The sequence below is a fragment of the Chaetomium tenue genome, assembly GCF_020726465.1.
Source record: "Chaetomium tenue strain MPI-SDFR-AT-0079 chromosome Unknown F5144scaffold_6, whole genome shotgun sequence".
Classification (NCBI taxonomy): domain Eukaryota; kingdom Fungi; phylum Ascomycota; class Sordariomycetes; order Sordariales; family Chaetomiaceae; genus Chaetomium; species Chaetomium tenue.
In genome coordinates, this window is record NW_027117334.1 from 651,375 (window position 1) to 664,023 (window position 12,649).

Below are 12,649 nucleotides of genomic sequence, written 5' to 3' on the forward strand. Positions count from 1 at the left end.
CATTCCTCATCTTTCTTTTCCAACTTCTTCCTTGGGAGGCTAACCACTTCTTTCGTTGTGGCCGAAGCCAAAAGGGGACAGCTGCCAGAGGCGGACTGACCGACGAGAAGAGGAAAGCCGAGACCGGCAGTGCTACATATAGTCTTCATATGTAGTGTTATTTTGATCTATAAATTATTCGTACATACATTTCGCGCTCTTATCTGGAAGCATGGTGGTCAATTCGACTTTGGAGTCGAGCCTCTTTCCCTTCACCATAGCGCAACTTCATGTGAATCATGCATGCAGAATGCGGGGTTGAGAACCCTCCAACACCTTTATGAGAGCTTGGATTTGTGATGTGCTCGGGTTGATGAGTAAAGACCCCGTCCAACGGAAAGCAGACAGGAGAAATGTTATCCTTCCCATTTGTCAAAGATGTAGCCAGCACGCCCAACTGTCAGCTGTTATCGAAGGTAGCTTGGGTGGTTGTTGAGAAAAAGTGGAGTTAAGCGATTGCTGGTTTCTGGTTGGTAAACCGGCGAGAGGGAAGTCTAAAAAGGGAAAGTGGGGTTTCTCAAATTTGCGCGGTTAGCTGCGGCCAATTATTATTATTATTATTCATACTCCGCTATGCCCTAGGGCGTGCCGGACCCTCTGCTATTTAGTGTACAGGAAAACCGTGCCCTCCCGGGCCGGGTGAAAAACCCCTACCAACAATCAAGGAACGATGCGTTCTGGTGAGTCTACGTATACAAAGAGAGGAGGCCTCCTGGCCTCCGAACGGGGGCGCTTCAGGCCGCCGTTTCCAGCTCGAGCCTCCTGGCCAAGCTGTACATCGGCAGCCTCCCCGAGTCCATCAGCCAGTCGAGGATCCTCCTCGCAAGCCGTGCAGTCGTGGGATTGATACCGTGTAGAACTGAGTAAAAGTCCCGTCGTGTCCGAATTCCAGTTCTCTCCCATCTTCGAGTCAACGGTGGGGCCAAACACCACACTACCAGGTGTTCGGCAGTCTCTCGTCCCTCGCCACACTCGCAGGCAGGCGTCAGAACCTCCGGGACTTCCCGTGTAAACAAGTAGTCCCGTAAGCCTATTGCTCCCGTCCGGATTTGAATGAGCAGTGAGCTTTTCGCCTTGCTGAGACCGTCATGCCTCCTTAGGGTTTCGTTCCGGAATAGCGTCTCCCGCTGATGGTCAAAGTCGTCCGCCGGCCTGGTGATTGCTCTGCCGTCCCGTTCCTTTAACCACCTCGCTCTCCAGGCCTCTTCTACTGCCTTGTCCGTGTCTATGGTTCCCCCCGTCCAGCGCATGATCGTGCCCGCGGCTCTCTCTACCGCCGTGGGCCCTTGAGGCCTCAAGGTTCGCGGTCGGCCCCTGTTGCCCCTCCTCGAGCTGAGTCTCTGCTGTATCTTGCGGCAGGCGGTAAGGATAACGCTCCCCGCCGTCTTTTTGCCGCCTTGGCCGTCGTCCAGATCGGGTTGTTGGAGTCGGTTTTCGAAATCTGCAAGCCGTTTGTTTAGGTATAAGTCCAACGGTGGTACCCACGTCTCTGTCTCGAGGTTACGGATGGGGGTAGACTTAAAGGCTCCCGCCACAATCCTCAGGCTCTTGTTCTGGACCTTCCCGAGGGCCTTGGTGATGCCTTTCTTCACCGGTTCGCCTCCCACATCCGTGGGAATGTGGAACGACGATGCGCCATAGGCCAGCGCTGACCGGATGCACTTTGTGTACACTTCTCGCGCTTTGGCTAGACCCAGTCCCCACGTTGATGCCGCTAGCCTCGACAGGGCATAGCTCTGGGTCCTCAGCTTCTTCTCCACCGCCGCAAGGTGGGCTTTCCAGTTGAGCTTCCGGTCCAGCCAGACTCCCAGGAACCTGGCAGACTCCTTCGGTCTGACGGGGCTGGTGCCTCCCCCTGGGTTAGTGAGTTCCAGCTGGTTTGTCCACTGCCGTCGTCCCTTGTTGAAATGGATCAGTTCGCTCTTTTCCGGGGCGAACTTCATCCCCCGACTGTCCGCCCATCGCATGCATGTTTCCCACGCCGCCTCCAGTTGCCGGACATTGGCCTCGGGGTTTCGACCAAACACCAGGAGGTTGGTGTCATCCGCAAACCCCGTTATAGCCAAGTGAGGGTGCTCGTCTTTTAGCTGCTTGTATAACGAGGAAATATAGAGGATGAAGAGAACAGGGGAAAGGGGTGAGCCTTGGGGGACCCCTGCCCGAATTGCCGTCGGTGCCGCCGTCTTGCCGTCGAAAAGAAGGGTGGCCTCTCGACCAGTCAACCAGTCTCTCGTCCAGAGGACCAGCCACCTCGGGTAGCCCATTTCTCGCAAAGTTGCTAGCAGTCGGGTGTGGTTGACCGTGTCAAAGGCTCCTGAGATGTCCAGTTGCAATAGGGACGCCGCACGCTTCTGTCTCCACGCCTCCTGGACCTGGGCTACTACTAGCCGGACAGCCAGCTCTGTGGAGCGGTGTGCTCTGTTCCCCATTTGTTCATCTGGTAAGAGGCCGTTGACTTCTGCAGTTTGAGTGACCTTCCTGGCGACCACTGACTCTATTACCTTCCCTAGGGTTGGCAGCAGAGCAATGGGCCTGTATCCCCCCGGGGTCTGATACACCGGCGGAGCCTTTCCTGGTTTCGGTAGTACTACAGTCTTCGCCCTCTTGAAACGGTTCGGGAACCATCCTAGCTCCAGACACCTTGTCGCCAGAAGGGCCAGCACTTCAGCTAACGGTGCTCCGCACGCCTTCAGAAGGCCCATCGGGAGCAAATCCTCGCCTGGCGCCTTCCAGGGGCTTGCTCTTCCTATCGCTTCCGTGATCTCGGTCGGCGTCACTGCTTGTACAACGTCGAAGCCCGGGTTCCAGCTGCCCAAAAAGGCTGGGTCTTCCACGTCCGTCAGGTTGGCCGGTGGGTCCGGGAAGAACCTCTCGGCCAGCGCGCTGGCCTTCTGGTCGTGCGTTTTGGCCGTTACCTGTCCGGAAGAGTCCTTAAATTCCGGCAGCCTCGGTGGTTCTGGCGGCAAAAAGCTCCGCAGCCTAGCCCATCTTTCCAAGCTCCACATCTGATCGGGCTTCTTTGCCTCGCTTGCTTCCTGTACGCTGTTTCTCCAAGCCCTCGTCCGTGCTTCGCGCGTTGTTCTGGCAAGGTCCTTGAGCCTTTCGCTGAGCTCCTCCCAACAGTACTCTGCCCTAGTCTCCTTCGCCAACCTCTCGGCTCTCCTGGCCTCCCGGGCGGCCTGCTGCACCTCCACAGTCCACCAGGGAGAGCTGTAGCCGCAGCTCGCCTTCTTCCGTGGAGTGCTTTCCCCCGCGACCCAGGTGAGCCACTCAACCAGGCTATCGAAAGCTTTGTCAAGACCCTCGACTGTCCGGGTCCTGGCCGGTAGTCCGTCCGGTCCCGGGTCCGTGAGCCCCATGGCCTTGCATAGCAACGCTGCTTCAGCCTTCACCCTCTCTCTGTCCATCTTGTTCCAGGCCCAGCCGTCCGGCTGGGTTGGCTTCGGCCCCAGCCTCCCCTCGATCTCGAGCACCTGTGGGTAGTGGTCTGACTTTCCGCGACACTCCTCCCCGTAGTATGTTGTCTGGAGGTTTCCCGAGGCCCAGAAGTGGTCTATAGTTGACGGACGGCCCCGCTGTCGCCCCTGAGGGGCTCGTGTTGTTGCTCCCCTTGGGGTCCTGATGGTGAGGTCCCACAGGAGACCCAGCTGCAGTAGGTCTTCAGACTCCCTGTCGTAGCGCCCGAAATCGTCCCACAGTGGGTGCTTCAAGTTGAAGTCACCTGCCAGAACCACCGGGTGGCTTGGCCTTGGCCGCCTTTGCAGGGCTCTCGGTACGTTCTCGCCGCCGGGAGGGTTGTATATGGACCAAAGCTCCAATCCGGGGTCTTCCCTTCCGAGGTCCGCCTCTGGGAACCACACGCGGCACCAATTCTCCGCGGCTTCGGAGTCCCACTGACTGATTTCAAATCTTTTGCTTACATATATCGCTGCCCGCCCCTCGAGTTTGTGTACCAGGTGGTATCTGCTGCTCCGGGGGCAGTATGTAGACTTCGTCGCCTTATTAATCCACGGTTCTTGCACAGCCAAGAGGTCGTATTTGGCCTCTTCCAGCAACACTTCCAGTGTTTGCTTGATTCCTTCGGTGTTCCAGAGTAAAATTTTAATTTTCATCGCCTGCGACGGTGATCGAGTCCATCGTAGTGTCCCCCTCGGGGTCGCGTTGGTTCGGAGTAGCAGTGACCGCAGGGTTGGCGGCGACGGCAGGCGTTGGTCCGGTAGCCGGTTCGGGCGCTCGGGGCGGCGGAGCGGCGGTGTAGACACCGTTGACTACCGGGTTTGCGAACTGCACCCTCGGAGCCTCGAAGTTGATCCTGGTCTGCTGGGGGTCTAAGAGAGCCTGACGTTGGGCCGCAGCCGCATTCGTCGGTCTTCCTCTCAACCTCTTCCTGCCTACCACCTGATAGCTGTTGTCGTCCCTCTCCTCGCCCTCGAAGTTAAACGCGGGAGCTCTCGTAGGGGCCGTGCTGGCAGAGTTCGCCGCTGCGGTCTCATAAGTCCGTGGCCGGAACTGGTAGGCCTCCTTGGCCTTGGCGAGGGTCCTCGACTTCTCCGGGCACTCTCCTGACCACGCCGGATGCCTTCCTCCGCAGGCCGGGCATCGGAGTGGGATTTCGTTTTTGTGAGTAGGGCACTGGTTCTCGCCGTCCCTGCCGCCCTCTCCATGGGCTTTCGTCCCGCAGCGCGGGCACAATGGGGTAGCCTTGCAATGATGTTGTGTGTGTCCCCACTTCCAGCACTTGTAGCACTGTGTTGGGCTAAGGGCAGCCCAGTAAGGCTCGCAGTCCAGTAGTTGAGCCCTCCAGATCACTCCCTCGTCGCACGCCTTGCGTGCTTCCTCCTGGGAGGTTAAAGCAACCAGCACTGTTGCCCGGGTCGCCTCCCTGTGTCTCGGCACTCTGAACTTCACTTTATCGACTGTGTGGAGGCCTGTTTGTTTCCCGAATTCCTCCTCGGTGACCCCCTGGAGGTCCTTCTTCCACACGCCCTTTAGCAGGACTGCAAAGGTTCTCTTGCTCTCCTGGGCCTGCTCTCCGAAAGCCTCCTTGATCCAGTTGGTGTTCATCGAGTGCCAATCTCTCGCGCCTGCGTTCTGGAATGTGACGATTGTATCGCCGCTGGGGAGCCTTCGGGCCGCAACTGCTCCCTTCTTGATAGACACCCGGTTGATGGCCTGGATGGTTTCTTGCGGGGTGCGTTTGGCGAGATCGGCTGGCATTCCTCTGCCTCTGACTAGAATCTCCTTGTTTATGCGGGTCGGCACTATCTTTGTCGGCGTGTTAGGCTGCGGCTGAGAGGGGGCAGCTCCATGAGCGGCCACTGCGGCCCAGGATCCTCTGTCCTGGGCTCCGGGTCCGTTGACGGCTGCCTTCATTTCCTCGGCCACCACCTTGCGGAGGTTGGCAAGCGAGATGTTTCCAGTCTGTGACTGAGACGCGTTGTGCACCTTCCGGACGGCTGCTAGCAGGTCCTGTCCCATGCCTCTGGCTGTCCCTTTCTTCTCGGGGTCTGCTAGTCCCACCAGCTCGTCAACCATCTTCTTGATAACCTCTATGTCGGAGGGTGGGGGTGAGAGGGGCGGGGTGGGGGGCAAGTGTCGGGACTGCTCTAGCCCACTTCTTCCCCTTTGGACTGGGGCAGTAGGGCCGGCCATCCCGCCTCCACTCAGGGGTTCAGGGGGGCGTGGTCGTCTGGGTAACTGTGGGTGGGTCGGGTAGCTCGTGGGTCCGTGCGTGGGCGATAGAGATTTCCAGGGCGACTGCGTGTCCCGGATCGCCCTTCTTTCCACGCCTACTGCGGCCGCGCTGCGGATTGCGCGTCGGTGCACGTGGTGTGGCTAGATAGGGCTTTGCGAGAGCTTTCGATCAACGCAAGCTTTGGGACTTTTGAGGCCGAAATTCAAGGACGTTCCTAGGGTCCCTTCGGCGCTACTAAATAGCTTAAATGCTGCGGCCAATTAGAATAAGGGTTAAAAAGTCTGTGCCCACCCGCCAAAATGATCGCATCGCAGCCGTCAACAACACCACCACGAATTAAATTGAATGCGATTAAAAACGCAGTTATCATTCCTACATCATTGACAACATTATAAAAAGATCAATTAACAAAAAGCAAAACACGTGACCCAGGTGAGGCTTGAACTCACGATCTTCGCATACCCATAGCCTTTAGGAAAGGGGTATAAGAGCGAAATCTTAACCACTAGACCACAGGGTCCTTTTTGGAACTACACTTACAAACCTAGAATGATATACCCGAACCTTCCATACATAACCCCAACCCTAGCGCGCATGTGCTATTCCACTTGATTCGAAATAACAACGACGTACCTAGTTAAATCTACAATCTTAGAGTGCCTAGACCTGAATCGCTTGAAAGCGTAGCGCAACGGAGATTAATAAACTCTTGTTATTTTTAGGCATGTAACTCGAACGAACCCTGCTTCTAAGCGCCCTGCCCTGTGCCCATGCCCCTACCCCTGAGTGCGGTCCTACTGGGGAGGGATTGGAGGCCTCGTGTGTGATGGCCTAAGGCGTGGCTTGGGGCATACCAAGTTTGCGCTCTGACGGGTCTGTCCAGGGGAGGAGGGTCTTTCGTCTTCCATTTCCGCACTGCGTTTTTGCTGCATACATAAAGCCCCTGAGTCGGCTTCCTTTCTGGTAGCTGGTAAAGGAGGTCAGACAACACCGCAAGGCAATAGCATCATCGCCTACAGTTTTTCACCACATGGTGATCCTACGAAACCGGGAGTAAGCAGTACATGAAAGCGTGAAGCCACGCCTGTACAGAGTTGGCCTCGTGCCAAACGTAGTTGAAGCTCGTGGTTCCTCCCCATATCTAGCAGATCGTTGGCATCCGAAGGATTGGTGTTACGACAGTCGGACAAGCATTTCACAGTCTAGGTCACGCATCCTTCTGCTCAATAGTGCCACGCAGATGTGAGGATTGACCGAGTTTGTATCTAGCTCTCTAAGGTTAAAGCCCCCCTGTTTTAATACATTGCAGTGTATCGAACAGGTGAATGCAGGACCTGGTCTGCGAATTGGCGGCCAAATGTCGCATCGACAACTTAGGTACCCTCAGGTACACTGATCTGTTACCTACCTTAGATAAGGGGACGAAGCACCAGCATCGAACTCATTCGGCATGAAACAAGCTATTGCAGCCCTCCGTCTAGATGAAATTGCATATTGTCATGAACTTTTCGCATGTCGTGGAAAATTGGAGGTTAATATGTTGTCTGACCGCCAAACTAAGATTGCCCGTGAGTCTAACCATACAACCTGCAACTGCAACGCGGAAACGGAAAGGCTAAAAAGACATCCTCTATTAGGACAGAACACAGAAGGTTCCGCCAAAGAAAGAAGCACCTAGTATAGCAAAGGCAACCGCTATATGCTCTGTAATTGTTGAGCTCAAGTGATGTAGATGAGGGGAAAAGAGGTACACGGGGAAAAGAGGTGTCTGTCAGTTGTTCGGGGTGTGCGCGCTAGGGTTGGGGTTATGTATGGAAGGTTCGGGTATATCATTCTAGGTTTGTAAGTGTAGTTCCAAAAAGGACCCTGTGGTCTAGTGGTTAAGATTTCGCTCTTATACCCCTTTCCTAAAGGCTATGGGTATGCGAAGATCGTGCGAAAGGGGCTTGGAGCTATCCCACTTTTTGGGTGATGATCAATCTTCTTACATCCAGCCAGATGCTGGAAAGCATCAGTTCGACGTTATGGCTACGTTCAGGCGCTCTCCTTCGCTCATTCCTACCCGGTGGATGATGGATCTGGGTGTTGGAACCTCTCTTTGTCTTACCCCCCAAGCATCGCCCCCCTCGTCGCTCAGTCAGCCCCGGCAGCTGAGCTTTGTTGGCTTCGACCACGAGACTTTCCCCCCCGCGCGCGAGCAGCCTTCCCTTGTCGCTCAGTCTGCCCAGCAGCTAGGCCTCGTCAGGCTTCGGCCATGAGACTTCATCCCCCCCGCCCCCGGAGCATCCTTCCCCTCGCCGCCTCGGCCACGAGACTTGGGCCAGGGCGAGTCTCTTGACATCATGTCCCCAAACGGTAGGCCAGTTATCCTCCATCTACATGAGGATTTCTGGCCCCCATTCAGCTACATGCCCTCGTCGAGCTGCCACTGCTGCCGCCGAGCAACCGATTGCGACGCAGTACACTACTGTCTTCTTAAAGCAGTTAAATAAAAATCTCGATGAGGACTCAGATAGGGGTCAGTGCTCCGGCTCTTCCACTTGCATATACACTCTGCACTGACAGTTACATTCAGAGAAATACACATCCGCAGACTCCCGTCGTCCCCTTTGGAGAACACTCTTCACCAACATCAGCCTAGCTAAGAGACGCCAGACCAAGGTTGATGTACCGTTCGCTTGCCATTTAACACCTCTCCCATCGGCACTCCTAGTAGCGCTCTAGGCAGCACCCTACACTCCGAAGCAATTAGATGATGCTCTACAGCCGTCTCAGGATGTGGATGAAAAGGCAGAAGACTGGGACGAGATTCTCGATGATAATCACGATGAACCATCCCCCTCCTCCTCCGACGATACCGACGGGAGCTACTGCCATCGCCAGTAAAGGGCCATCTGCCTTTGAGAAGGATGGTTTGGTCAGGGTTTTCCTGCCGCTTCTTGGCCAATTCCTAAGGCTGCATCAAGGGTCCCGAAGTTGTTCTGCCCCTGGGCCCTTTGAGCCCGATCCTTATATGCTTTCAGGACTCCACGTCCCTATTTAGAAGCCCACATCCAAGTTTTGCCTGTGACATTGTTGCCACCGCGTCGGGCCATGGCCTGTGCGTCAGCACCTCTGGCCAAAAAAAGCCAACTCGAAAGGGGAGAAGAAATCAGGAAAAGAGAAAGTCAAGGAAAAGAAGAAAATGGAAGAGGTAAAGAAACTTGGACAAAAGAAATTAAAAACAGATTAAATGAAACAAACAAACCAAATAAAAGTAGATTTTGGGTTTCCGAATGACTTTCTTTTCGTTCTTCTCGTCGGCTTTTTTGGCCAGACGGCCGGGTGCTAACAAGGGCCCCGCATTGCCGAGGACCCACTGAAAAGTAGCGATAACGATAACGAGCATGCTGAAAGACTGGAAAATCTCGGCTCGAGACAGGCCGTGGATGAACTCGATAGCCTCCCGACAGTCGACAACATGGTCAAAAGAAAGGTCGCCGCGCTCGAAAAGGTCGAGGCCGATTTAGTCAATCTGCAGTACAAGATTCGGAGAGACCCTAGGTTTGTCCCCTACCATTGCACTGCGCATTCGTCAATCGCTGACCGAAACTGCAGGTCGTATGCGCAGGAATTCCACGACCAGTGGCTTGCCTACGATGCGCAACGCCAGATCTTCGTCTCTTCCCCGTCGACTGTCTCCAGCGAAGACACCAAAAAGTTTCACGACCTCGTTGACCTCGTAGCCCACGTCGCAGACCTCTACCCCGAGCTCGCCGCCCCGTACCCTGACCACCTCAAAGAGCTCCTAAACCAGCACCATGCGACCCTCGACAAGGAACTGCGGGAGAAGGTGGTGGGCAGTTTGGTGCTGCTCCGGAGAAAGGATGTAATCGACTCGGCCAGCCTGTTGACAACCCTCTTCCCGATCCTCATCGCGACCCCGAGCAAGACCCTGCGGTCGCTGCTGTACACCAAGATCATCAGTGACTTGAGGGAGTCAAACTCCAAGACAACGAACCACCGACTCAACCGGACCATCCAAACCGTACTACACAACCTTGTCACCTCGGATCGCACTTCGACCAAGGGCATGTGGGCCACGCGCATCACCCGCGAGCTATGGCGCCGCCAGATCTGGACCGACGCGAAGCCGTGCGACGTAATGAAGGAGGCCTGCCTCAGCGATAACGAAAAGGTCGTCATTGGTGGCGTGAGGTTCTTCTTGGGCGGAGACAAGGAGCGGGAGGAGCTCGAAGATGAGTCGAGCGACGAGGACATTGACATCAAGAAGGTCAAGCACCAAGGGACCATCAACAAAAAGACCAAGAAGCGCCAAAAGGCGTACGAGAGGGCGGTCGACAAGATCAAGAAGTAGGTTGCGTTTTCCTCCATTTCGTCCCGGCCCATAATTAACCTGGAACAGGCATGACCGCAAAAAGAACGCACCACATCCCCTGAACTTCTCAGCCCTCCATCTCATTCACGACCCCCAAGGGTTCGCCGAGAAGCTGTTCCAGAAGCATCTGCAAAACACCAAGAACAAGTTCTCGCTCGACAACAAGTTGCTCATTCTGCAGTTGGTGACTCGTCTTGTCGGTCTGCACAAGCTCACCATCATCTCCCTCTACTCTTGGTTCGTCCGGTATCTGACGCCGAAGCAACTGAGCGTCACGTCATTCTTGGCGTCGCTGGCCCAAGCAACACATGACCTGGTGCCTCCGGATGTCATTGAGCCGTTGGTGGTGAAAATCGCTAACGAGTTCGTCTCGGAAGCGTCCGCCGCCGAGGTGTGCTCCGCTGGCATCAACGCCATCCGCGAGGTGGCCCTTCGGCAGCCTCTTTGCATGACCGAGACCCTCTTGCAGGATCTTGTATTGTATCAGAGGAGCAAAGACAAGGGCGTGGTAATGGCGGCGAAGGGCCTGCAGTCTCTTTATCGCGAGGTCTACCCCGAACTGCTGCAGAAGAAGTACCGTGGAAAGCAAGCTACGATAGGTCTGCGGTCGGGAGCCGTCAAGCAGCGGCAGTTCGGTGAGGCAGAGCAGGGCGGCATCGAGGGTATCGAGCTGCTCGAACAGTACAAAGAGGAACAAAAGAAAAAGAAACAGGAGGAACAGGCCCTGGAAAATGGGGATGCCGAAAGGAAGGAAGACGACGAGGAAGACGACGGCTTCAACTCGGACGAGTGGGAGGTTGCCTCCACCGATAGCGAGTCCTCCAGTGGCTGGATTGACGTCAGCAGCGACTCGGACGACGACGAGCCAGCCAAAAAGAAGCGCCGGAAAGAGGATGACGCCGACGAAGCCCCCGAACTCGTCGACACCTCCACCGAAGCAGGCGCTGCGGAGGCTGAGCTCAACCGCATCTCCAAACTCGCCACAACCTCCATCCTCACCCCGGCCGATCTCGCCAAGCTCGAGGAGCTCCGCCGCGAAGCCAAGATCGACAAGGCTCTCGGCCGCACCTCGAAACGCAAGAAGGAGCTCATCGACAAACACATTGAGGACGGGCTCACGGCCGACGACATCGAGCTGCCGGCGCAGCTGGGCAAGAAAACGACCAAGGAGGAACGGGTGGCGCTGGCGCGCGAGGGCAAGCCCGGCCGCGAGGAGCACAAGTCCACACAAGCCATCCGCCGGGCCAAGAAGGACGCCGAGGGCAAGAGCACGACCAACAAGGAGAAGGCCCGGAAGAAGAACTTTATGATGACCATCGGCAAGGCCAGGGCAAAGAACAAGAGGAGTCTGGTCGAGACGAGCAAGACCATGAGAGCGCATATTGCGAGGAGTAAGAGCGGCGGACGGAGAAGGAATGGAGTTTAATCGGTTGAGCGATGCCGAAATCTGTGTTTACTTGGTAGTACTCCCAATACCCACCTAGCCTACCCGACGTTGATGGGTCTATGGACCTTTTTTTTCCTGTGATCTAGTGGTTAAGATTTCGCTCTTATACCCCTTTCCTAAAGGGTATGGGTATGCGAAGATCGTGTCCAGCAGCACGTCCGGTGCCGCGAAGAATGTTGTGCACGGGCGGGAGAGTACGGCGTCGGCAAAAGAGGCCGAGAGGAGGAACAGGGGCTCAGGGGTTAAAGGAGTGCCGGATGCGCAAACATGCACGGTCACTTTGAGATCGACCGACATAACTACACCGCGTAATTACCACATTTAACCTCCCCATACATCGCTCGCAAGCTAGGGAATCCTACGGCAGTTCTCCCACGTCCCAAGAGACGTACAACGGGCAACTTGTCTTGAACCGCATCGTCTCGGGCATTAGTTGAGCGCTTGACAGCCCGCAGTTAGCACTGAGGTTCCGACTCACAGGATGCCGAGAATGTAAGTAATCAACCCTGGGCATCCGTCCGGGGCGGTTATCTCGCCCGTTGATGGTGAGGGTTTCACTCCGTCTCATTCTACAAACATTTGAGAAGGAAAATCCGTCAGCAGCCAGTGGCACCCAAGCTCAGCAAGGGCCTGGTCACCAGTTCCGTCCCGGACTGCCGGGCGGAATGTGCCGGTCCGCGGCGGAAGTGGTTGAGGACTGACTGCTCTCTGCTTCTTTTGATACTACTGTTGCCGCTCGGGGAGGTCCTTGTGTGGGGAAGGGGGTGTGATGGGGTTTCTAGTTTCTACAGTGTGGGGAGGGGGAGGCGGGGTTGGTTTTGGGGTTTATAGAATATGAAAGTTGTGTTGTTGCTTTTTGTGCTGGGATAGGTTGTTAAGCTTCAGGTTGGAGCGGAGTGGCGGGGGAAGGGGGTGGGTTTACATGCACAGAAACGTCTAGTACCAACCGGGGCTCGTTAGCTTCCGCAAGACGTAGCTAGTAGGGAGATCATTGTGGAGTCTGTCACGGCTGGAGTTGGTTAGGGCCCTTGAGGGTTCGCTGTAGGGCATTTAAACTAGTCCAAGGAAATGGAAACGAGTGGGTTACGGC

General features: G+C 55.8%; 1 protein-coding gene and 1 non-coding gene across 2 annotated transcripts; one reads left to right on the plus strand and one right to left on the minus strand.

The window, feature by feature from the left end:
* Positions 1-6,158: 6,158 nt before the first annotated feature.
* Positions 6,159-6,254, minus strand: F5144DRAFT_t169. The gene has a single exon. It is a non-coding gene; the product is annotated as a tRNA-Ile (tRNA).
* A 2,908-nt stretch (positions 6,255-9,162) lies between these two features.
* Positions 9,163-11,886, plus strand: F5144DRAFT_538240 (SDA1-domain-containing protein). Its single transcript, XM_066787098.1, has 3 exons — positions 9,163-9,277; positions 9,332-10,087; positions 10,140-11,886. The coding sequence occupies exons 1-3, from the start codon at positions 9,195-9,197 to the stop codon at positions 11,536-11,538; spliced, it is 2,238 nt and encodes a 745-aa protein (XP_066639453.1). The 5' UTR covers positions 9,163-9,194; the 3' UTR covers positions 11,539-11,886.
* The last annotated feature ends 763 nt before the right edge of the window (positions 11,887-12,649 follow it).

Bases quoted from the DNA above. Each gene is read 5' to 3' on its own strand.
- F5144DRAFT_538240 (XM_066787098.1), top strand. From the start codon at position 9,195: ATGGTCAAAAGAAAGGTCGCCGCGCTCGAAAAGGTCGAGGCCGATTTA. The intron at 9,278-9,331 runs GTTTGTCCCCTA...CCGAAACTGCAG, and splicing joins AAGATTCGGAGAGACCCTAG to GTCGTATGCGCAGGAATTCC. The intron at 10,088-10,139 runs GTAGGTTGCGTT...AACCTGGAACAG, and splicing joins GCGGTCGACAAGATCAAGAA to GCATGACCGCAAAAAGAACG.